General features: G+C 39.8%; 1 protein-coding gene across 1 annotated transcript in view; it reads right to left on the bottom strand.

The window, feature by feature from the left end:
- The window catches only part of DMGDH (dimethylglycine dehydrogenase), a 114,303-nt gene that overhangs the window by 37,749 nt on the left and 49,789 nt on the right, over window positions 1–26,765 (bottom strand). The window contains exons 7-14 of the mRNA XM_006875190.1: window positions 22,746–22,944; window positions 15,888–16,057; window positions 15,493–15,646; window positions 13,150–13,315; window positions 12,452–12,582; window positions 10,344–10,561; window positions 8,778–8,935; window positions 4,925–4,984 (exon numbers count right to left, since the gene is read on the bottom strand). Coding sequence (XP_006875252.1) covers window positions 4,925–4,984; window positions 8,778–8,935; window positions 10,344–10,561; window positions 12,452–12,582; window positions 13,150–13,315; window positions 15,493–15,646; window positions 15,888–16,057; window positions 22,746–22,944 — 1,256 coding nt within the window. The remainder of the gene's footprint in view (window positions 1–4,924; window positions 4,985–8,777; window positions 8,936–10,343; window positions 10,562–12,451; window positions 12,583–13,149; window positions 13,316–15,492; window positions 15,647–15,887; window positions 16,058–22,745; window positions 22,945–26,765) is intronic.

Below are 26,765 nucleotides of genomic sequence, written 5' to 3'. Positions count from 1 at the left end.
GATGGTGTAGGACCTGGCAGTGTTTTGTGCTGTTGTGCATAAGGTCTTTGTGAGTCAGAACCAACTCAAAGGCACCTAAAAACAACAAGAAGTCACTTCACCCCTCTGCTTTGATTTCCTCATCTTCAAAACAAGAAGGGTGCACTGAGTAATCCCTAGGGAATTGCTAGCTCTGACACAGTTTGCTTCGCTATATTGTTTCTTCACAGCATGGCTTATATAATCAATTGTCCTAAGAATATTAAAGGCCAAGCAGAGAATTCTGCATATTTGTTTTGAGGAATAAAAAGAATTAATTTTAAACAACTGTAAAATGTCAGATTTTGTGGGGTGTCGTACTGAATATAAAGTTCTTGCTAATCAAAAGTTCAGCATTTCAAATCTGCCAACTGCTCCGTGAGAGAAAGATAAGGCTGTTTTGTTTGCCCCTGGAAACTCTATATAGGGTCTCTGTAAGTTGGAATCAATTCTTTGGCAATGGATTCTGTTTTTATTTGGGGATGGGGGTGTGTTTCTTTCTTTCTTTTTTGATTTACTAACTTAAAATTTGGCAGTTTGAAGAAAAAGATTCTCCCTTTAACACCCTTTAGAAGATTTTTACCCCCTATAACCTAATACTATAAAACATACATGATTTACAGTATTAACATCTTAGCTCAGAACTTGGGAACTGATACATGGACTTCTATTATTCTTTAAAATGTTGGATGAAGCCAGTTGGAGTGATATTCTGATTTTCAGACACAAACTTGAATTACCAAGTTTCAGAGTTTAGTTAGAAATATCTGTAAGCTTTCAGGAACCAAAATTGATGGGAAACCACCAAATAGGATCCAAATAAAGTTGATTAGATCCAAATCACGGGTCTTGGAAAGTTAACAAGCATCACTAGATAAGGTTGAAACCAAATTACCAACTGAATCAGCATTAAGTGGAAAACACTGGCTCACATAGGTTCAGGCCCTTATGCTACACGGGCCTTCACCCAGATGAAATCTTTAGGTGGCAACTCAATGACCCTAGAACAAGAATCGGCAGTTCAGAAATCAGGAAAACATACCACAAATCAAAACGATGATCTATTAAGCAACTAAGTAAGTTCTTAAGTTGAGCCTTGGTTACTAAAATAATTCAAAAGAACAAATAAAAACATCATCCACACCTGCTTGTAATTATAAAGGGAATTTTAAAAATCCAATTTTAATATGAAGAGATCATTTCTCTATGCCTTATTCCTAAAAAATACCATTCAAATATTGAAGCAAAATACTCACTTAGCTGTCAACTTACTGGTGACCAACAATATAACTTTAGCTTTTATCCAAAGATCATTTTTATCCTTATTTTAAACAACTAAACGAAGACTTCTGTTATCAGAAGTAGCAATCTGCTGCTAAGTTCTGCTGGAATGCCAAGCACCTGCTTACTCTAGTCTAGAGACAGATGGTTTATCATAAAAATAATAGGCATGAAAAAATGTACCAAAAGATACTCCCTTTCAAACCCTTTAGGAGAATCCATTTCCTAAAACCTAATAACAATAAAATATACATGTATTGTGTTAATATCTTAGCTCAGAATTTGGTAATTGATAGATGTTTAAAAAAATAAAAGTTTCCTTAAACTGGTTCATATGCTTGTGTCTACATATTTCCATTGGATCAGAAAACTGCCTTTAGTTCCTAAGTACATATGGCAGTTTGTATTTGGAATTTTAACAAGTACACTGTAACCAGCAGGGACCAATCTCTGAAGAAGGACAAAAAATAAAGGGTCAATGCAAAAGAGGATGACCCTCTACAAAGTGTTCCCCAGGGAGCCATCAAAGTAAGTGGTCAGGTCCCCTCAAGGCAAACCCCCTTCCAAGACTGAAATTCAGATGGAATACACTACCAGCATATGGTCCTGCTGCTGACCACGTTGGTCACCGATAAGGGGAACTTGGGAAGAAACAGCAATGAAGTTGTGAACTAAGTTCGACCACATTCAATGTGGTTGTGGTTATGTGCCGTGGAGTCGGTTCTGACTCATAGCAACCCTGTACAGGGTTTCCGAGGCTGTAAATCTTTACGGGAGCAGAAAGTCTCATCTTTCTCCCATGGAACAGCTGGTAGTTTTGAACTGTTGACCTTGCGGTTCGCAGCCTGACTGGTAACCACTACGCTACCAGAGCTCCTTACCACATTCAGTAGATTCCTGTTAACCTGTATTGACAAGACCTGGGTACTCCTGGGCCCAGGGAGAGGGACATGGCCCTGAGGACTACAAAAGAGTGTGAAGCATCCAGCTGATATGAAGTGAGGGGAGATGTACAAGAACACCCACACTTGCAGATAGTACCCATTTGACCTGGCATCAATGGCTAGATGATCAGAACATGACTAGAGGAAGAAAGAAGAGGAATAACAAAAAAAAAGAAAGAATAACCCACTACAAGAGAATGAACTTGACCTATGCTTGTGGATGCAGTATGACAAAGGAGCAAACAAATCTTTACAGCGAGGATCATTCCCACCCCCTTGGTACACAGGGTCGACAGGGATGGGGAACTTAAGACATTGGCTACCCAAAATGGGGGAACTACAGAGGCAAGAAGTGATTGGCTTACAAGCTTTCAATAGGAAACCTAGCTCCAGAGGATACAGGGAAATGTAGACTCTCCAGTGAATTGTTTCCAACCTGTCTGGATGGGGTTGATAAAAGGTGAGATAATTATTGGTTATATTTCAGTTATATTGAACCACTCCTGTGGTTCAATAGGGAATGATTGCTATCAGGTCTCACAGTGAGTGTTGGAAAGGTAAATGCAAATGTTTGGTAACAAAAGGGGGGGAGTGGCTGATTTTGCAGTCCAGAAGGCAGAAGGAGTGGCTGGGGACTTGGACTCAGGGAGGGAGAGGGACTGTGGCTGGCAGGGGATGATGCAAGCAGGGGATTGTGATCATTGCAATGAAACAAAATACAATAGGATGAATGTGAAGATAATGTTCACCCATGTAAACTAACATATAATTCACAAAAAAATTTTTTTTTTTTAAAAAAGAGAGGAAATCCCTTAGTGAGATGGAGTAACACAGTGGCTCCAACAATAGGCACAAGCATATAGGAACGTTGTGAGGATGGCATGGGACAGGGCAGTGTTTCCTTTAGTACCTAGGGCCGCTATGCATCAGAACCAACTCCATGGCACCTAACAACAAGAAGTACCCTAGGGAGGCATTGATCATTCAGTGGTAGAATGCATGCCTTCCAATGAGTTGCACTGGCCAGGAATCAAGACCCCAGTTCGACTCCTGGTTACTGCACCATATGTACAACCATTGTAAATGGAAGCTTTTGTGTTGCTGATATGATGCTCAACAGGTTTCAATGGAACTTCAGACAAACTAAGAAGAAAGGCCTGGTGATATACTTCCAAGAGTCAGCTAGGCTGTGAGGGGTAGTAGACACCTGGCACTAGTAATGTTGTTGTTAAGTGCCATTGAATTTGTTCCTATCCATAGCGACCCTGTATAGGACTTTTTAAGAAGCAGCTGGTAGATTTGAACTGCCAACCTTGTGGTTAGCAGTCCCATGCTTATCCAACAGTGCCATACAAGGACTCCTAACAATCAATACCAACAAAAAGGCAGTAACAAGATGTATCCTAACAGAGAGCAGCTACTGTTCTAAGCATTCAGTGCTAACATTACCTGCAATTCTATAATAATTCTAAGGAGCTCTGGTAGCGTAGTGCTTACAAATCGGCCTGCTAACCTCAAGTTCAGTAGTTCGAAACTACCAGCTGTTCCGCAGGAGAAAGATGAGGCTTTCTGCTCCCATAAAGATGTACAGCCTCGGAAACCTTGTACAGGGTCGCTATGAGTTGGAACCGACTCCACGGTATACCACCATCACCACCACCACCATTATAACTCCATGGCACTTGCTTGAGCCCTGGTGTGACACTGTAGGATAAGCACTGGACTGGTAACTGCAAGTTCAGCAGTTCAAACCCACTAGTTGCTCTCAGAAACCCTATATAGGATCGCCATGAATCAGACCCACTTGATAGCACAATAATACCGTGGCACTTGCACAATGGGATAACCTCATTTACAGTTATAGAGCTTGTATAGATGCACTGGGCTGTCACAGTTGGCCCCATAATTTGCTTTTCCATCAGAATCATGTGAGAGAGAACTACTCAAACTTTAGCTGCATCAGAATGCCCTGCAGGGCTTGTTAAACACAGAGCTCTTGGTTTGATGACAAGAGATTCTGATTTCTGGGGCGGGACCTAAGAATTTGAGTTTCTCCCAGGTAACGCTGATATTTCTTGTCTGAGGACTTTGGGTTGTTACTAACACATATGATTCTTTGGGCCTCATTGACTTTTTAGTAAATCCCTATTTTATGCTGAACATATTTGAAATGTGTCATTTGTTTACACTCAGATGCTGTAGTTACAAGCAAAGATGCTTAATAAGCAGATGGGTGGATCTGCTTCAAGCTATGAGGCAACTAGGGAGAGTCAATGAATGCAGTCTGTTTGATTAACTGAGGTACAAATTCACACACCAGGAGTTACTGTAACATGCAGCCAAGTTGGTGCAATTCCTAACAAGAATGACAGCTGAAATATAACCAATAATTATCTTAATCTTATGAAATTCTATCTTAGAATTTAGAGTTAGTCCTTTAAAATGCTAGATTCTGCTGTTTTACATCCATAAGCACACTTCAATAATTGGAACTGATCATTAAATTTTAACAAAAGATTAGTATGAAGCAATTGAATTATATTTATATTCAACCCAGCTTTGCTGTAACTAGACACACTTGGTTAAAAACAAACCAAACAAGAACTTTAAAGCAAGGATCTATATGAAGCAGCATCATAATTTAGGATTTTCTTCAAGTACACTTTGGAACACAAACATACCTTATTTAACTTTACAAAATATTCCAGCCCAGCTTCCAAGGGATTTGTATCACAGTTCATCTAAAAGAGAAACACACATTTTTAATCTCAAATGAGTAAAAATCATTTCAGTAGTATCACTTATGTATGTTATTTTTCTGATGGAAGAAAGCACATTCTTATTTTGTATATATTCTGGCAAAAGAAAATTCAGGACTAATCTTTAAATAAATTTTTTCATTCAAAATTCAACTGTAGCCTTTCAACAAACACAGTCATTCGAACATAGAAAACATGGTTACTAAAATTTAGTTTGTTTCATGGGTATTTTATTTTGATAAAAATCTGGAAGATACCACAAAATAAAATCCCTTCCAGAAACATGATTATTTTAGTGCATTAATGTAATGAGTTTACATAGGTATATTTTTAAAGTTATTAAGTTGCTGACTTATCTTACAATTACCCAAGAATTGGGATAACTAAAAGGGAAAGCAGATGGTAGAAAAACTGCTTTTATAGAGTCCAGGAATTGGGGGGAGGGTGGGGGGTGGGAAATAGAGGTTTAATTTCAAATTTTTCAAACACACTTGAGTCTTTAAGATATACTCCAAGTCAGAGATAAAGTTAATATTTGGGAATAAACTCAAATATTAAAGGTGAGGTTTGTTCATTTTTTTGTTGATGTTCCATTTTGCTCCAAATTAGGATATGGAGAACTGGTCTAAACCCCATTTTAAAATACTCACATTTTAAAGACAACACAGCACTTGCATGAACCAGATAAGTAGCATACATTTCTATACGATCTACATTTGATCTCAAGTTTCTTAATAAATATCAACAAATTATTATATAGAGTTTTAATCTATTCAGAATTTCAAAATATCTCGGGACAAAAACAAAGCACTGATGCCTGGCTGCTGCAATAACACTAGAGGGCTCTCCAGCACTGCTGAGAAATCAAAGGGACCTCAGGAAAACCGCTCTCAAGGGGAGACGAGAAAACAGAAGACAAAATGGTGTAGCAATGCCTAACTCCCGAGGGTCTCCGTCTGCAGCTTCAGTCCTTGGGGAGTGCAGGACCCAGCTGTCCTCTATTGACTTACTTTCATTTCTTTATAAAAAATAAGAATAAACTAAAAGCCATGGGAAAATGTACAAAAAGTCCCTGTCAAACCCTTTTGTTGTTAGCTGCCATCAGTCTGTCACCACTTCATGGTGACTTCGTGTTGCCTTTTTTCCTAGTCCGTCTTACTCTGGAAGTTCCACTGAAACTTGTTCAGCTTCATAGCAACACACGAGCCTTCAATGACCAACAGTGTGGCTGCAGCGAAGTGCATTGGCCCACATCTCCTAGACAGAAGGTGAGCCACCAATGCCCTATGGGAAACATCTCAGCTCAGAATTTGGGAACTGATGCAAGGGCATTAAAAGAATTCATATACGTGTGTTCCATATTTCCAGAATGGGAAAGCAGTTTTTAACTTCTTGTTGTTGCTAAGTGCAGTGGGTCAGTTCTGACTCATAGCGACCCTGTATAGGGTTTCCAAGGAGCGGCTGGTGAGTTTGAACTGCCGACCTTGAGGTTCAAACTGACTATAGTCTAGTGCTTATTCTACAGTGCCACACCATGCACTTAAAGCTTCATAAAAGGTCCTAACTGTACGTTTGGGAATCCCTAATAAAACAAGTATCCTAAAGATGAATTAACTTGCCCAGGGCCCTCCTCTTCACTGATCCCAGTAGGTTGCTTTCTCTCCCTCAAAGCCCTCTCACTTGCTTCTGCTCATAGGTTAAATGCCCAAGGGGCCCAGCTGGGGCTTTCAAAACCACTATGCTTCCCCAGGTGCCAATTAAATGCAGGTGTGGCACTGAAGGTTCATGCCCTGGACTACAAAGTCAGCTTGAACTGCAAGGTACAAGCTCACCAGCTGTTCCTTGGAAACCCTATACAGGGTAGCTATGCTTAAGAACCGACTTGACGGCACTTAACAACTAGTTAATCCTTGCTAGGCACTTTACGTCTCTAAGTGGAGTCTTGGTGTGACAGCTTAGGATAAGCATACAACGAAAAGGTCGGTTTGAATTGCACGGCTATAGAGGGTCACTAGGTGTGTGACACTGTGGGTTAATGCGCCAAACTACAAAGCCATCTGAACTGCAAGGTCAGCGGTTCAAACTCACCAGCTGCTCCTCAGAAACCCTATACAGGGTCACTATGGGTCAGAATCTACTCGATGACACTTAACAACAACAACACGAGTCAGAAATGACTCGACAGTACTTAACAACAACAAGAGATAAATATTATTCCCACTTTATAGAAAAGGAAATGAAGGTTCTTTAGGATTAAGACCACATAGGAGTCCTGGGGTGGCACTGTAGGATAAGCACTTGACCACAAGGTCGGTTCAAACTGCACAGTTGGCAGTTCAAACTCACCAGCCACTCCTCAGAACCCCTATACAGGGTCATTATGGGTAGAGACTGACTTGATGGCACATAACAACAAAGCCAGTATGGTGCTGTGGTTCTGTGCCAGGGTGTTGATTCCAATTCATAGCGACCCTGTACAGGGTATCTGAAGCTGTAAATCTTTACAGAAGTAGAAAGCCTCATCTTTCTTCTATGCAGTACCTGATGGATTAGAACCCACTAACCTTGTGGTTAGCAGCCCAACCCATAACCACTATGCTACCAGGGCTCCTTAGCTAGAAGACAAATTCAGACCCAACAGTCCCCACTTTGACCTCCATACTTACCCACTATCCCTTATCTCATCCCTCAGAACTAAAACCTCAGTGACTTTCAACAACTAGTGAATCTGGGTCCAGAGCTGGCCTGGCCTATTGGAAAGGAAATAGGAGAACAGGGTTTGAACCACCATTTGGCCACTTACTGTGGCATTTGGAGGAAGCCACTCACTGAATGAATCAATGTGATTGTGTGGAAAACAGAGACAATGAGAACTATCTTTTTGGGGGACAAAAGGGTAAATGAGATGGTACACATGAAAATGCTGTGTAAACAGGAAAGCACTATCCAAATAGAAGCTCATCGTTACCAATATTGGACTCCAAGAGTGGAGTCCTGGTGTGGCATTGTGGGTTAACGTACTGGACCACAAGGTTGGTTTGAACCATAAGGTCGGCAGTTCAAGCTCACCAGCTGCTCCTTGGAAACCTTATACAGGGTCACTATGAGTCAGAACTGACTCAACAGCTCTTAACAACAACAAGTTACCAATATTAATTATTAATAATGGAAGACAGCTACCAACACATCCTGGAACACCACCTCTGCCCCTGAGTTGTTAATTCTCCAAAAGTTGCAAGATAAGAAGAAAATGAGGGTAGCTACATGACAGAGGAAGGAGCTCTGGTGACGTCATGATTACGAATTGGGCTGATAACCTCACCATCCATCAGCAGTTTGAAACTATCAGCTGTACCACAGGAGAAAGATGAGGCTTTCTGCTCCTGTGAAGATTTACAGCCATGGAAACCTTATACAAGGTCGCTATGAGTTGGACCCGACTCCATGGTACATAATCATCGTCACCACATGACAGAGGAGGGGAGAGAATTTGAAAGGTGGTCTGGGTAGGCAGGCTCCCTGCTCCAAGCACAGAAAGACAGCTGTCCAAGGCTATTTGCCAAAAGGAGGAATTCAGATAGAAAAAACACCATGTCACAATTTTACTGAACTTTCAACTGGGAGGAGGAAAAGCTCTTTTCACGATTAAAGAAAGTTATCTAATAATACATAATTTCACCTACAGCCAGAGGCAACATTAATGCAATTCAAACCAGCCCTCATATAATACCCACAATAGCCATAAAATTCCAGTGAAGATACTAGTATTTCAAACCTCTGACCCCCAGGCTCTGAAAGCTTTCTCCAGTCTTAAGGCATTCATGGCATAGGTTCCAAAATTGTCAATTCCCTCCTCCTGGCCTGCATTCATGATAACATCATAAAGCACCGCAGAATCTTCTTGCCTGTGGTATAGCTCCCAACCCAGCTCACCTGAAATAAACCCAGAGATGCCACACCAGAGTAAGAACAATGATCACTTGGTCTAAAAAGCATTAGTTAAAATATATAAAAGCAGGAGAGAGTCTATTTATGCAACACAGACATTGCCAGTTTTTAAAAGACTCCTTTCCAAAAAGATGCACAAAAATTCCTCTGAAAAGAAACCTGTTCTATCCCGGATACGTTTGTGCCCAATCTTGACTCTTACAGAGGGCTGTACACAGGTCAGTTTTAACCATACATAAAGACCACAGTGTAAGAGTTAATCTCCATCCTTGAGCCCAGCTTCAAAATGAGGCTCGACTATATTTTCAGGGACAACAATGTCAGGCACATAGTTAGCATAGTAGCATAGTTTTTCATGACAATAGGTTTAGATACCCTAACCCCAAACCCCTTGTCCCCAAATCACTAGGATTGAAAATATAATCAATTGACAATTATCTTCATTTGTGGGACAACCATAGTCTGTGACTTCTCCCATCCCCCACTTCATCCCTGCTAATCATTTCATCCACCATTAGAGCTGTGGGGGGTTAAAAAAAAAAAAATCAAAGGAAATGAAATGCAGCCCAAACAGTCCTACTTATTTTTTATTCTAGATGCCACTTTTCTGGGATTGGGTAGGGCAAGGCCTGGAAAACATTATAATGTTTTTCTTCCCCAACATTGAGGGCTGGTGGTAATCTTTTTTCCAGGACACTGTCAGAACCTGTGCAATATGGAATTGTTGGATGGATGCTTGAGCACCAGGTACTCTTCTCATAAAGGGACAAGGAGGTCTCCAGGAAATTAGAAGGGAAACTGAAGAGCATTTGTCCATCTCTGTATCAAATACTTACTGCGTGCCATGTAGGGCAATATATGAACACTTCCCTAAAGCAGTGTTGAAGGGAAAATGAATAGTGATAATGACTTAAGAAAGAGACTGATAAGAGTTTTATGGGAGGCCAACTTGAATATTACAATTAGTGTCAGATGACCTAACTCTTCCGTCATCCTTCCAACTATCCCAACAGCCCACATTTTCCCACTTTCTTACCTACCCTTTCAAATAATAGGCAAGTATGAAAATGAATCACCAACAGGAGATTTATGGAACTGCTTTTACAGACTAGAAGTAAATAGATAGGCTTGCCATAAGAGATGGTCAGTAGGAATCTTCTTTCAAAGTATATTGACAAAAGTGAATGTGCAAATGCGTGCAGCTTCTTAATCAATTTTAGAAACTTACTCTAAGTTGTCCCCCAATGCTTACCAATATGTTGCTGTTGTTAGGTGCTATCAAGTCAATTTCAAGTCATGGTTTCCCAATGTATGAAAGAATGAAACACCGTCTGGTCCTGTGCCATCCTCATAACCTTTACCATATCTGACCCCATCGTTGCAATTCACTTACCAGTATAAGAGATCCTAATAGCAGTGACAGGAATGTTGGAAATCTTTACGGACTTGGTTTGAAGAAATTTAAAGACATCATCACTAAGATCTTCAGAGGTGAGTTTCTGAAGGACCTTTCTTGCATGTGGCCCTGCAACTCCAAGAACTCCAAGCTCATCGGTTTTGTTTGTAATTTCAACCTTATATCCACCTTTAACTGCCTCTTCTTCGATCCATCTACATTTCAGTCATAAACATTATGTTAAATCCAGGACTTCAAGAAGGGGTTTAATTGGGTTTGAAAGATTGAGAATTTGCATCTCCACTCCAGATGTACTGAATCAGATGTATACAAAAGAACTATCTGGGGATCTTGTTAAAATGTAGATTCTGATTCAATATATCTGGGATAGATATATTGAACCAGAAGTGGGGGATGGGGGAGACGGAAATACACTTTCTGCTGAAGATATGCTCTATGTCTCGAATTACAGAAAAGTCTCCACAATGTCATTTTAATAAAACTACCTAATTTTCATATCTAAGGAAACTGAGTCATTGACATGTTAAGTAATTATTTTAAAAATACTTGTAAATATGGGGGAGCCTTCCATTTAAAGGTGCTCTGTCTTACAATTTGTTTAAATAGTGATAGCCCTTTGCATTTAAACTAATGATTCAATCTTCAAAAATTAATTTAAACCCAAATTTAATCTAATACCTGTACACAGGAGACATGCTTGCCCTGCTAAAGGTTAATAATATTAATAATAAAATATTATTTAAAAAAATAATAAAAACACGTTATAATTGTTTTGACAATCATAAGGGATTGATTTTAAAAGTCTAAAGACTAGTATGAATTTCTAAATTTTGATGAGTTATTGGACCCCACCTACTATGCTGGAGTAATTGGAGCTATTCAAGTCTATTACTAAATGTTTGCCTGGATTTACACAAAGTTAAGATACTAACATGGTCCCTAGTACATCTTGGATTGAAACATGTAATTTGAGTAATTTTAAACTAGAGTGAGGATTTGTCAGATTAAAACATTTATTACACATCAACAATATTCCAAACATTTGTATACTAAAGACTGTGCAAAGATTCAGCTTGGTAGACCACCAATTTAGATCCAGCTGTTCATCAAAGGCCAGAAAAGAAAGCTTCACAAAGAAAAGTTAACTCAGGAAGGCAGACCCAAAGTGAGCATCCAAATAAAAAAGACTGGACTAAGCAGGTTGGTAGCGGAGTGGTTAAGAATCGGGCTGCAAAGGTCAGCAGTTCGAAATTACCAGCTGTTCCGCAGGAGAAAGATGAGGCTTTCTGCTCCAGTAAAGATTTACAGCCTCGGAAACCCTGTACAGGCTCACTATGAGTCAGAACCGACTCCACGGCACATAACAACAAGAAGCAGGTTACTGCAACATCAATTTCCTTACCCGAAAATGGGAATCATATTAATAATATTAAAGAACATTAAGAAAATGAACTGAGGTAATATATAAGTGTAGTTCTGGCACGTCTATGCTACGTAACAAATGGTGGTGGTTATGTGCCACTGAGTTGGTTCCGACTCACAGTGACTTTGTATGGGGTTTCCTAGGCTTTTTAAATCTTCATGGGAGCAGAAAGTCTTATCTTTCTCCCACAGAGTGGCTGGTGAGCTCAAACCACAGACCTTGTGGTTCACAGTTCAGTGCTTATCTTATGGAGAGCCAGCAAACTCTATGGGTGTATTACCTTTCTTGGGGAGGAGGGTTGGCAGGGGGAAGGAAAGGACCCTCACTTCAAACGTTTTTCTATCTGAAGTTTATTTGAAATAAGGTTTGAGAATCAAAGAAGGAGCCCCAGCGGCACAGTGGTTAAGCTCTCGGCTGCTCACTGAAAGGTCAGCTGTTTGAACCCACCAGCTGGTCTGTGGGAGAACAATGTGGCAGGCTGCTTGGGAACCCTCTGGGCAGTTCCGCTTTCCCTTACAGGGTCCTTATGAGTGAGAATAAACTCAGTGGCTGTGGGTTTTAAGAATTAAACTTGTACTTCTAAAGAGTGATAAAAGAGATAGCTCCAGTAAGATTGAGTCAATATATAATATATACAAAATTTTATTAGCTAAGTGCTTACCTAAGATCATGAAGTTCTGATCCTGAACCAGTTATTAATAGAAACTCCCCAGGAGACTGGTGAGAAACTGTCAACTCAGCATACACTCGACCTTTCGGTGTTAACATGTGACTGATATTTGTAAAACCCACCTACACAAATAAAGTTAAAATTACCTCAGGATGAAATCAATATCTTATGGGTCCTTTTAATATATGTAAATAAGAATGAAAACATCTGAATCATATCATTTAAATCAATTTACTAATTACATGTAACTCTACTAAACCTAAGATGCTGTGGTAGCGTACTGGTTACGAATCGGGCTGCGAACCGCAAGGTCAGTAGTTTGAAACTACCAACTGTTCCAGGGGAAAAGATGAGGCTTTCTGTTCCTGTAAAAATTTACAAGACTCGGAAACCTTGTACAGGGTCACTATGAATCAGAACCGACTGCACGGCACATAACAACAACTACTAAACCTAGTGTTGAAGTTCTCAATTTAAATGATTATTTCATTGTAAACAGCTAAATAAAGTTAGATAATTAACTCAATTACATTTTAAATATAAAAATCAGCTATTTTCTTGGTCAGTTAAAGAGAGAGTGTAATGTTCATGCAGAAATCATTCAGTGGACTAAAATACTGATTTTTTTTTTTTTTTTTAATGAGAGGATGGAGAATTAAGTAGGCCCCAATCCTGGACCTTGTGTTTACCTTTGGAATGACATTTGCAAAGAGATGATCCAACAGTTTAACAGAGTCTTGGCCTTTGATGTTAAATTTGCCAAAAGGGGACAGGTCAATCACCCCTACTCTTTGCATAACTTGTTTATACTCAGAGCCCACAGGCTCAAACCAGTTTGTGCGGCGAAAACTTGGCCTGAAACACAATGTTTAATGTCAGAAAACAACTGCCATTCATTTTCAGAAAATTACAGAATAGAAAAGTTGAAACAGCCCTGTTCATCTTGAAACTCTGATTTGGAAACACAGTACGCAGTCTAAAATTCTGTTCTGCAAATCATTCGCATATGTTGGAATCTAGCCCTTTAAGTTACTCATCTATCCCTTTGTTTGACCCCTGTCATAGTGAATAAGTATTAATTAACTAGAAAAGAAGATAGAACACATGGACTCTCAGATCTGGAATGGAACTTAAGAAGTTATCCAGTCTAGTGGTTTTCAACCCTGGTTACATACTAGAGTTACCTGGAGAGTGTTTTTTTGTTTTTTGTTTTAAATACTAATAGCTGGGTCTGTACCAGTTGCTGTTGAATCAACTCTGCCACATGAGCAACTCCAAGATAGAGCAGGACTTCCCATAGGGCTTCCAAGGCTGTAACCTTTACAGAAGCAGACCGCCATATCTTTCTCCAGCTGCAGACAAATTAAATCCAAATATGGGGGGTAGAGTACCACAAATGATACTAGTATGCAGCCAGGACTTTGACCCACCTATCTAGTCCAGTGTTTAAACTTTTCTGATTGTTAATTGCCATCAAGTCGGTTCTGACTCATAGCCACCTTGAATAGGGTTTCCAAGGAGCAGCTGGTGGTTTTGAACCGCCAACCAGTGATTATCCTACAGCATCACACCAGTACTCCTCTCAAGCTTTAATGCCCATATAGATCTGTTTCATTTGCTAAAATGCAGGTGCTAATTCAGCAGGTCTCAGGTGGGGCCTGCTAAAGTGCTTTTTAATAGACTCCCAGGTGATGCCCATGAATATTGGGCCACACTTGAATAAGCAAGGTTCTGGTCCAACATCTTCATTTTTTCAGAGAAAAGACAAAATGATTGCCAAGACTTTTGAATTCATAATAGAGCTGGGCAGAGAATAGAAGTCCTTTCTGCCTTACAAACTGCCCTTCTAATATATTTTCATTTTAGAGTACAATACTAAGTTTGCAAACTGAGTTTTCTGTAGTTTAATTATTAAGAATTATTAAAATGTTTGTAGAAGATACTTAGGCCAGCTCCACACAATACAAGGTAAAGGGCAGATCTGGAATTTATCTGAGTCATTTAAAAAAAACAAGCCAAAATTTTGCCATGAAAAAAGACAAAATCTGTGTTGACTGTCTCCACAGACTAAATTCATTAATCAACAACCTGCCCTTTACTAGACTTTAAACCATTAGACCTTGCCTTACATAGACATCAAAACCTGGTTAAATAACTAAATGATAGCCCAACAATGGTAACTGAATTTCGTGATTTACTATTTGTTTACTGGTGGGTTATGGGTTCCCATGATAATATATATATATAAGCACTATTAATCCCAAATTCTACAACATGTAGCAGTTTAAAAGAATTCAGAGGATTGTTTCTGTGGGATGTTCTATGCTTATGCTTAACTAGAAATGCAAAGCAAATGAACTTTTTCTCTAATTTATCAACTGTGCATATAATTTTCATTTTTTAGTGCACATACATTCGAAAGCATAGAATGCTCTGAGTTATCATATGATAATTAGAAACCTGGAAAAGTTCAGACACTTTTCATTTTGTGGTTGTATAGTATGTGATTCTGCCAAGCATTCTATACCACCTTTAAAAGTCATGTGGGGATTTGGGTGGGTGGAGAGGTCTCCTCTGAGCTTCTGGTAAATGCCACACTGAAGAGGACCCATTGGGGCTGTCATAGGACTCTTGGGTCATGGAGGAACACCAGGAGCAAATGGGATGGGGACCAGTGGTGTCCTAGGTGCTATTATTGTTGTTGTTAGATGCCATCGAGTTGGTACTGACTCATAGCAACCTTATGCACAGCAAAATGAAACACTGCCCGATCCTGGGCCAACCTCACTATCGTTGCCACGCTTGAGCCCATTGATGCTGCCACTTGGCCAATCCATCTCGCTGGGGGTCTTCCTCTTTTTCTCTGACCCTCCACCTTACCAAACATGATATCCTTCTCCATGGTTCTAGGTGTTAGTCAGTGTCAAATAATAGTTTTTGTAGCAAAGGCTCAAGGCTCCTTATCATAAGGTGAAACGAGCACTTCTCTGATTTCCCTTCAGGCCCATTCAGCCAAGTTGTCCTTCACTTACTTGTACTGAGTGTCTTGTCCTGGTTTGTAGAACCAGTGTGGCTGCTCCCAGCCTGCATGGAACCCCATGGAACACTTAGATTTCAGGGTATCGTAGAGCCCACTGACTCGCTGAGTTGGCCTCCCAGCAAACCGTTCTTCTTTAGGATAACCAACTGAAAATGGATAGCCCATATTCTCAATAGCATATCATCAAAACACTTTAGAAGGAGTCAGAGATGAAAAATATAGTATTTCAATTCCACAAGCATAGTCATAGGTACTGAATTTATGCAAAAGACAAAGCTGTTATTTATACTGAAAACCCAAAGAAACAACAACAACAAAACAAACCCACTGCCATCAAATGAATCCCAATAGCATGTTTTCCAAGACAATGGTAAATTTGTACTTTACCAATATTGTTGAATCCGTATGACTCTCTTGCTTTGGTCTCAGTGTACTGAGCTGTTGTCCATTTTCCATAGCGATTGGGATCCAATTCTATCAGATCAAAAGGAGGTTCTCCATGCAGGATCCAGTCACTGAGATATTTCCCTACCCCTCCAGCGTGAATTATGCCATAGCTTTCAAATATAGAGATAAACGTTCTATTACAAACACATGTCATTATCAAATAATGACATTTGTCCAAATATTTTGCAAGGCCTAAAAGTACAAGTGCTCTATGTTATTTAGAATGCATGATTAACATAATCCTTATGGCATACATTTTTTTTTCTCAAAAATTACATTTTTAAATATCCAAATGACACCTACCCAATTCAATAGCTTGTTTGGTTTGACAGTTTCAAGAGATGCCTACTTTCAAACTAGCCTACGACTCTTAGCCAGAAAGAACACTCAGTTTAGGTTAGTGAAAGGCAGTACACCACCTCTCTAGGAGTGGTTAATACTTCATTAGCCCTTTTGAAATATGATTGTGCTGACTAATAGGAGACTTTGTGGAAGAAATGTATGCACTTTGGAATGGAGCATCCATTTTTTTTTTTTTTTTTCTGAGTCAGTTTAGCTTGAACCTCCTCCAGCAAGAAACTTAGACGCATCCAGACATGGAGGCCCTTCCCCAGAGACCTATGGGGAGGAGGTGAAAAGATATATTGGCTCCTGTATTTGTAACTCATGGGTCACTTGGTGGGAAGGTGGGCTTATTTTGGTAGCTTTAGAACCAAAAACATGATTGTAGCAGATAAAGGCTTCTTGCTATGAGAAAGAGGGGATTACAATTTTACATTGGCCTTGGGTAGTCCTACCCACTCACTCTTATCCAATGAATAGGATGAGTGTAAAGCTGATGTTCTCCCATGTAAACTATCACTGAATTCACAATAAAAACATTTTAAAAAATGATAGAGATTTCTAACAAACCAGTGCCTTAAATCCAAGGTACTTGCAAATTGAAGACAGATTTTTCAACTGTCTGTGTAAGATGGATATTAAACTATAACACACACACAAAGTCAAGAGTAGCTCCTGAGGGGTTGGATGAGCAGGGACTCTTAAGGGGAGAACCAAGAAAAGGAAAATAAACCATCATCAAGTTGCAAGAAAATCCAGTGCACAAAACCACAGCAACTTAACAACCAGGATGCTAACTTCCAAAAGGTTGTTGTTGTTGTTAAGTGCTGTCAAGTTGATACCAATTTGTAGCGATCCTATATAGGGTTTCTGAGGAGTGACTGGTGAGCTTGAACCACCGAACTTGTAGTTCAAACCGATCTTGAAGTCCAGCACATGAAACCACAGCACCACACCAGGACTTGGGAAGACCTTAGACTAACTAATTTTTCCCTCAACAAGATTCTAGTTTTGCTCTTTTGTAGAAATAAATGCCTAGCTTTGCTAGAAAAATAGCAAGAAGAAAAAAAAAAGCATCAATTTATACTTGTACTTCTCTGTGCAGTTTTTTTAAAAAAGAAACAGGACCACCAAATTATTCACAATCATTCTACATTTCAAGAAGGCAAGAGAAATTAAGACTGTGCTTAATAATGTTTATAAGAAGCATCACATTTATTTAACTGAGTCCATGACAAAATAGTTGCCATTAGTGAGGGCTATGTTGTTATTGTTGTGAAGTGCCATCTAGTCAGTTCCAACTGAGAGCTATAGCTACTGTTTATAATACTTGAAACTATATAAAGAAACTATATAAGAAGCTCTGGTAGCATAGTGATTACAAATCGGGCTGCTAATCTCACAGTCAGCAGTTCGAAACTACCAGCTGTTCCGTGGGAGAAAGATGAGGCTTTCGGCTCCTGTAAAGATTTACGGCCGCTAAAACCCTATAGAGGGTTGCTATGAGTTGGAACTGACTCAGTTACACACAATCACCAGCAGCAGCTGTTGCCTCTCTAGATTTTTCCTTAACAATGCGGGGTGTACCCTTTGGTTGGTTGATGATGCATGCAGGGGATTGTAATCACTGCAATGAAACGAAATACGATAGGATGGAGGTAAAGATAATGGAGTAGCAAATGGAGTAGAGTGCTGTAATTTGGGAGTAATCCTGAATCAAATCTAATTTGTTTTTCAGAATTAAATCTTTTACAAACTTTGCTCTCTAATCATTAGCAAATTATAAGAATGAGTCAAAAATCATCCGCACTATGGTTATATTAAAACACCTGTCCCTATCTATGGTTGATGACAACATTAAGCGTGTATGTGAAATTATTCTGTCGAATACACGAGTGACAATGGATTATGTGTCAAATCAATGGCAAATCAGTCATGACTCTGCCTATGAAATAATCCATGACAGACTTGGGTTTCAAAAAGTTTGCACGAAGACCATAGGTAGAATCCTGATTCCCACCCAGAATCTTCTGAGGTGGGAAATTTCCACTAGAAAGGACAAGCAGACCAGCCTGGAGCAGCTAGAAGAACAGAAGGTACTTCTTGAAAGAAAGACCAGCAGGAAAAATCATAAGCAATAACAGCAGTCCAAATGACTACTACAAGAACAAGCAAGTGGGTCCCCTGGGAGCCATCAAAGCAAGTGGTCAGGTCCCCTCAAGGCAAACCACCTTCCAAGACAAGACTGAAACTCAAGTGGGATACACATGAAGGCATGTGGTCTTGCTGCTGACCACGCTGGTCACCAATAAGGGGAAGGGGGTGGGAACAGCAATTAAGTTGTGAACTAAGTCCGACCACATTCAGCAGACTCCTGTTAACCTGGATTGAGAGCTGGTTAACCAGCAGTATGAGGAGACCTGGGGACTCTTGGGCCCAGGGGCAAGGACATGGCCCCAGAGGACTAGAGTGGAGAGTAAAGCATCCTGCTGATATGAAGTGAGGGGAGAAGCACAGGAACACCCACACTTGCAGATAGTACCCATTTGACCTTTCATCAATGGCTGGATGATCAGAATACGACTAGAGGAAGAAAGAAGAGGAAAATAAGAACAACCCAATACAAGTGGATGAACTTGACCTATGCTTGTGGATGCAGTATGACAAAGGAGCAATCATTCCCACCCCCTTGGTACATAGGGTTGACAAGGATGGAAAACTTAGACATTGGCTACCCAAAATGAGGGGCTACAAAGGCAAGAAGTGACTGACTTACAAGCTTTCAATAGGAAAACTAGTTCCAGAGGGTACGGGGAAAGGTAGAATCTCCACTGAGTTGTTTCTAACCTGTCTGGATGGGGCTGATAAAAGGTGAGGGGGATAAGACTTCTGTGGTTTAATAGGGAATGATTGATATCAGGTCTGACAGTGAGTGTTGGAAAGGTAAATGTAAACATTTTGTAAAAAGGAGGGAAGTGGCTGATTTTGCAGTCCAGGAGCGGAGATACCTGGAACCATCAAGGGAAAAAAGCAAAGTGCGGGACCTTGTCCAGGGAAGTAGTGACACCAGGGATGGAGGCAGAGAGGATTATGTGGAGAGAGAAGGAGTGGCTGGGGACTCTGGACTCAGGGAGGGAGAGGGGCTGTGTGCTGGTGGCCGGGGTGCAGGCTTGCGGGGTGTACCCTTTGGTTGGTTGATGATGCATGCAGGGGATTGTAATCATTGCAATGAAATGAAATATGATAGGATGAATGTAAAGATAATGTTCTTCCATGTAAACTAACACATAATTCACAATAAAAACTTTTTTTAAAAAAAGTACGGTGAGGTTGGAGTAGGAAAAACAATCAATAAGTGACTGGAGAAAAAGTAAGTGGGTGAACTAAACAAAGTGTGTGACAAAAAGGAGTTTGGCCTTTGCTGTTATTTGCTTTATGGAATCTTGGAACCCAAGTTATATGGATTTATTACTAGGAATAAAAGAATAAAATTGGGATTGTCTAATTGTACAAGATGGGTACTGAAACAGCTCATGGAAGAGCATAAACAATAGTGTTTGGACATCTGCAAACACAATTTGGACTGATACTAGAAGGAAGGTAAAAGTTTCTTCTAAAAAAAAAAAAAATCATTACTGATGATGAGACATGGATTCATCACTATAAGCCTGAGTGTAAATGGCAGAATATGGAATAGAAACATCCTCAATTGCCAACCAAGAAAAAGTTCAAATGTCAACCTCAAGCTGGAGAATTGATGTTTACAGATTTCTGGGATCCTCAAGGGCCAGTATTGGAACACTAACAGGGCAAGTTGTTTAACAATCAACAGTGCTTGTTACAGTAAGATGCTTACTAAGGAGCTGAAGCCTAAATTTCAGACTAAAAGCAGAGGACTACTATCCAAGGGCATTGTGACCTTGCATGGCAATGCACGTCCACACACCTCTGCCCACACTGTTGACACTCTGCAAAAACTTCATTTTCAGGTGTTAAAGCATCCTCCCTATAGTCCTTATCTAGCTCCATCAGACTTTCACCGGTTTGGTCCCCTGAAAGCAGCCCTTCAAGGGCAAAGATTCACCTCTGATGAAGAAATGAAGACAGTGGTGCATTCGTGAATCACAGCTCTGCCTAAAACAGTATTTAATAAGGGAATACGAAAGTTTGTTGACAGATGGAAAAAGTGCATCGAAAAGCAAGGAGATTATGTCAAAAACTAACGTATTCATCTTTTCTAAAAGTTGATTAAAATAAATTCTACAGCCAGAGTGCGGATAAATTTTGATTCACCCTCGTATATGTTTAAATAATGCCATACCATTGAGTGTTATGACACATTGACTTAACAGCTAAAATTATAAAAGCATGGAATACGAGAGGTCTTAGTAGTACTCTGGTTCTGCCACTTTTAGCTGTGTGACTTTGGGCAAGTTTTGTAACCAATACCTGTCCATTTCAGCTCATGAATGCATAGGGTATCAATCTTTATGTGTTCCATTTCATTTTTGATGACTTCCAATATTACTGCATTCATATCTATACGTTCCACATTCTTAATATTATGAATGTTTGCAGCTGTTTCTTCTCATATTGAGGTGTGTTCCATCAGTAAATAAAGGTCTTGAAAGCTTTGCTCCATACATACCATTGAGGTCAACTATACACCCTGTATAGGGTTTCCAAGGAGCAGCTGGTGGGTTTGAACTGCCAACCTTGTGGTTCACAGTCCAGTGCCGATCCTACAGTACCATACTTTAAGGAGGCAGCTCTTCCTCAGTCCTATTTTGAGTGCCTTCCCACCCGAGGGACTCATCTTCCAGCACTATATCAGACAATGTTCTATTGCTAGTCATAAGGTTTTCAGTGACTAACCATTCAAAAGTGGGCTATCGCTCTCACTTCCTAGACTGTCTTAGTCTGGAAGCTCCACTGAAACCTGCCCCCATGGGTGACTATACTGGCATTCAAAATACCAGTGGCAGAGCTTCCAATACACAGCCACCCACCGGCCATCATATTAAGACAAACCAACAGATGAGTAGTAGAACTCTACTTCTAGAGCCGAGTGACTGCTAAAGACTTCAATTACATTGTACCTTCCAGTCCTATAACACCCCTTTTCTCCCCTGGACATCTCAGTGACCTAGACCCTTCAACCCCAACCCTTTAAAAACAAGAACTCATTACAATGCTGGTTCTTCCTTCACACCATGGTGCTGGTGGTGGTTGTGTGCCATGGAATAAGTTCCAACTCATAGAGACCCAATATAGGGTTTCTGTGGCTGTGAATCTTTAAGGCAGCAGATAAACCTCAGCTTTCTCCTGTGGAGCAACTGGTAGATTCCAACTGCTGACCTTGTGGTTAGCAGCCCAACTCATAACCCACTATGCTACCAGAGTTCCTCTTCCACACCATAACTTCTCTTAAGTTCCCAGAGGGGGCTCAGCATCAAATTAGTTAGAAAGTTGGGTATCATTGCTATTTTTATCTCTCTCTCTCAAACACCCTATCGAATAAATCATTGATTAAATTCAATCAATGTTTATTTTCTAGCTATCTCTAAGTCCCTACCTTAGTTCAGATCACTAGTAGCTCTATTATTTTGGTAGACTAGCACACTAACTAGCATTGCTATCTCTGGTCAGATCTTTGCATTTGGTCTGTACGTCACAGTTGTGGCCCACTATCTACCACTAAGCCTGGCAGTTGCTGTTGTTGTTGTTAAGAGCCATCGAGTCAGTTCCGACTCATAGTGATCCTGTATAGGGTTTCCAAGGAGCAGCTGGTGGTTTTGAACTGTCAACCTTGTGGTTTGCAGTCCTGTGCTGACCCTACAATGTCACACCAGAAGTCTAGGCCTGGCATGAAGCTTGTAATTACTAAATACAAGCAGAATAAAATGGGGAAGCAAAGTAGAATATTAGAAGTTGTGATGTGATAGCAAAGTGAGCTTGACATCACTATTCACCAAATTAATACGACAAATATTAGGAATGAAACACCAAAGGGGCAATGGAATAAAATATAGAAAGAAACAAATCATATTGGACAAACATAAATTATGATGAAAAATGCATCAGATATATAGAACATTAGATATTTTGAAATATCTTTGTCACACTGTGTCATGAAAACATCTTGTGAAATTGAGGCAAATTGATCCACACAGCATGAGAAGATATTTGAATAATGGAACTGGCAGGAAATAAATATGCAAAGAGTATTTTCCAAGAAATCACTTCTTTAAAACCTATAAAAGTGATTAATTAAACCATTCCATGGTCAGGGTTTTAAGACTGAAAAATTAAAAAAAAATTTTTAAAGCACATTTCAACGGTCATAAAAGGGAGAAAATGCTCATCATCCCACCTTTTCCCTTTTGGAGACTATGGGATAGGAATTATTTAAAATACATGACTATAATAAATGTTTAATTACACAGAAGTACTCACCCAAATCCGATAGCCACCCAGTAGTTTTGGACCCCTTGGTGGGGTCCCACCATAGGAAGAATGTCAGGAGAATAAGTGATCGGACCATTGACAATGTTGATGATGTCAGCTTTTTTTAAGACAGGCACCATATCCATGGCAGCTTCAACATGGTCCATGATTCTGTCAAGATCAGACTCAAAGAGTTCCTTTCCAAACCCTGAAAAGACATGCCACTGTCATTACTGTTCAATAGCTGCAGTGACAAATGCTCTAAAGTGATTGTTTTCATTGTTGTTAAGTGCCATCGAATCGGTTCCAACTCATAATGACCCTGGATAGGGTTTCTGAGGAGTGGGTTGATGAGCTTGAATAGTCAACCTTGCCGGTCAAACCGACCTTGCAATCCAGCGCATTAACCCGCAGTGCCACACCAAGACCCCCTACACTGATTAAGATCTCTGAAATTGACTACAATTTAAAATGACCTATTAAGAAGGTACTTCTTTTTTGTTGTTGTTGTTAAGTGCCGTCGAGTCGGTTCCGACCCATAGCGACCCTGTACAGGGTTTCCGAGGGTGTAAATCCTTACGGGAGTAGAAAGCCTCATCTTTCTCCCACGGAGCGGCTGGTAATTTCGAACCGCTGACCTTAAGGTTCGCAGCCCTATTCATAACCACTATGCTACCAGAGCTCCTTAGGTACCCATTATATCATGGAGAACAATAATTTTATTGTTCTTAGAAAATAAAATCATGGAAGCCAACATTTTAAAGTTAATTTTAAAAGAAAGTTACTATCAAGTTGATTCCAATTCGTGGCAATTTATGTGTGTAGAACTGTGCTCCATAAGGTTTTCAGTGGCTAATTTTTCTGAAGTAAATTGCTAACCCTTTCTTCCAAGGTGTCTTTTGGTTGATTTGAAATTCTAACCTTTCTGTTAGCAGTTGAATTCCTTTTACGTTAAGAGAAAATTTAAATTTATGTCTGTTAAATTTCCCTTTTTAATCCAAGCACAATTCTTTTAAAACCAAGACTCAATTTAGTTAGTAGAGAGCTTTGTATCATTCAATTAGTCTTAAGAGCCTCCTTCAGTCTCCCAAGTGAGAGAGAATGGGAGCTTACAAAGCCATGCCAGGATTGGGGAAAAGTGGAAAACAATTCCAGGATTTAAGATAGGTTCTAGACCTCTTTTTACACACTTTTTCAGCAGCAGGGAATGAATGGCACAGGAATCGTCTTCCTCCAGCCTGCTTTCACACATATCCAAGGGCTACAGCTTCATGCCCCACATATTGATCAATTTGGTGTACATTTTGCTGTAAATATCAGCAAGCAATTTAAATATCAGCAAGCTCACCTATGGTGGAGAGTTTTTAGCGGAATCTCCAGACTAAGACCAGACTAGGAAGAAAGCTGAATAGGTGGTCCTCTTTCTGAGGCATTGGTCCCTGAAAACCTTATGAATAGCAGTGAAATATTATCTTTCCTGGTTTCAAACTATGCAATATCCCCTTTTTCTGTTCAACTGCCATCTACAGGTTCCTCATGAGCACAATTAAGTGTTCTGGAATTCCCATGCTTTGTTGTGATTCACAGAGTCAAATGTCTGCATAGTCAATAAAACACAAGTAAGCATCTTTCTGATCTTCTTTGCTTTCATCCAAGATCCATCTGACATCAGCAATGGTATCTCTAGATCCATGTCCTCTTCTGAATCCAGCTTGAATTTTGGAATCTCCCTGTCAATGTACTGCTGCAACCATTTTTGAATTATCTTCAGCAAAATTTTATTTACATGTGATATTAGTGACATTGTATGATAATTTCCACATTCTGTTGGATCAAGATCACCTTTCTTTGGAATAGGCACAAACATGGATCTCTTCCAGTTGGTTATGCAGGCAACTGTTTATCAAATATCTCGGCATGGACGAGTGAGTACTTCCAGTGTTGCATTTATCTGGAACCTTGTTTTTCACCAGTACCTTCAGTGTAGCTTGAATTTCATCCTTCAGTATCATGGATTCTTGATCATATGCTACCTCCTGATATGGGTGAATGTTAACCAATCCTTTTTGTTACACTGGTGATATTGTTTATTTTATTAATTAATCTATTATTTAGCTGAAAGGTGGCTTCTATGTTCCAAGTTCCAGTTTCAGTGGTTTCAATTCCAAGTTTAAAAAAATGTCTCAGGGCAACAATCACAGGGATTCCTTTAGTCTCTATTGGCCCAGTAAGTCTGACCTTGTTTGTTAATTTCAATTTTGTTCTACATTTTTCTCCCATTCTGCATGGGGCCATTTATCATGTCCTTCTCAGAATGTTAGTGGTAGTCAGGCATGATCTAGTTCTTCTGGTCAGGCTAGGTTAGGCCGTGAATGGGTTATCAGTCTTATGTTGTTGTTGTTATTAAGTGTCATCAAGTCTGTTCCTACTCAGCAACCCTGTATAGGGTTTCCAAGGAGTGGCTGGTAAGCTTGAACCTCCAACCTTGTTGTTCAAACCGACCTTAAGTTCCAAAGCTTATCCTATGGCATCACACCAGGACTCCATAGAGTAGTTATTTTTGCTTTGAATGTTTCGTTCCTTTCTTTCTCTTGTACTCCAGATAAGCAGACACCAATAGTTGTATCTTAGATGGCTGCTTACAAAATTTTAAGATGCCAGATGCTACTTACTAAACTAGAATATTGGGCATAGACTCTATAAACTAGGTTACATGAATTAACCAAGTTGTCCCATGTCAAATCCAGTAAACCAATCCCACAAGGTGTTTGGTTATATATTGGAATTATCTGTAACTTTGCCCCTTAGGGTTATTATAAACATGAATATATATCCAACGAATATATACATGCAAAAGCTGGACAGTGAATAAGGAAGACCATAGAAGAACTGATGCTTTTGAGTTATGGTATTGGAGGAGAATATTGAAAGTGCCATGGGCTGCCAAAAGAACCAATAGATCCGTTTTGGAAGAAGTGCAGCCAGAGTGCTCCATGGAGGCCAAGATGGCCAAACTTTGGACATATTGTCAGGAGGGACCAGTCACTGGAGAAAAATATCATGTTTGGTAAGGTGGAGGGTCAGAGAAAAAGAGAAAGACCCCTAACGAGATGGATTGGCCAAGTGGCAGCATTCATGGACTCAAGCGTGGCAATAGTAGTGAGGCTGGCCCGGGATTGGGCACTGTTTTGTTATGCTGTGCATAAGGTCTCTATGGGTTGGCACTAACTCGATGGCACAACAACAACAATATGCAGCCCACACAAACATGTATATACATATGCCTATAGATACTCCTATACATGCACACTCACATACTTACAACATATGCCTTCCTACACATATACATGCATACATATCTACCTGGTTAACCACACACATAAAAGGAGTCCTGGAGGCACAGTGGTTAAGTGCTCAGCTGTAAACCAAAAGGTTGGCAGTTCAAATCCACCAGTCACTCTTCCAGAAAAGGATGTGGAAACTCTATGGGGCACTTCTACTCTGTCCAATAGGGTTGCTGAGTCAAAATCAACTTGATGGCAGTAGGTTTGGTTTGATTTAACTGTACACATATTTTTAGTCATTATTGCTATTGTTACAAAATTGTATATGTTGTAGCACTTATAAAAAATGTCCCTTCTTTCTATAAGCTTTTTAGTGTCATCATTTACCTTGGTCAAGTTGTGCAAGTTTGACCCATATTCAGCATTACCTTTCCCACCATAAAAAATTTAAAAAGACTACTATCTAGAAAATTATTCTTTCTCTCTCCTCCTCCCACTGCTGATAACCACCAAAGACCATCATTTTCTTAATGTATACCTACATATTTCTGTCTTTTTATAAAAGTTAGATCATATAATATTTGTCCTTTTGTGATTGATTTATTTCCTTAATATAATATTCTCCAGATTTATCTATGTTATAGGGTGTTTGAGAACTCATTATTCTTTATAGCTCTGTAGTATTTCATTGTGTGGACAAAGGTAAGTCAAAAAGGACTGCTATAGAGAACAAACAAGATGGTGG

This window comes from Chrysochloris asiatica, unplaced genomic scaffold, assembly GCF_000296735.1.
Source record: "Chrysochloris asiatica unplaced genomic scaffold, ChrAsi1.0 scaffold00313, whole genome shotgun sequence".
In the NCBI taxonomy this organism is placed as follows: domain Eukaryota; kingdom Metazoa; phylum Chordata; class Mammalia; order Afrosoricida; family Chrysochloridae; genus Chrysochloris; species Chrysochloris asiatica.
This window is presented reverse-complemented; position numbering and strand designations above follow the sequence as displayed.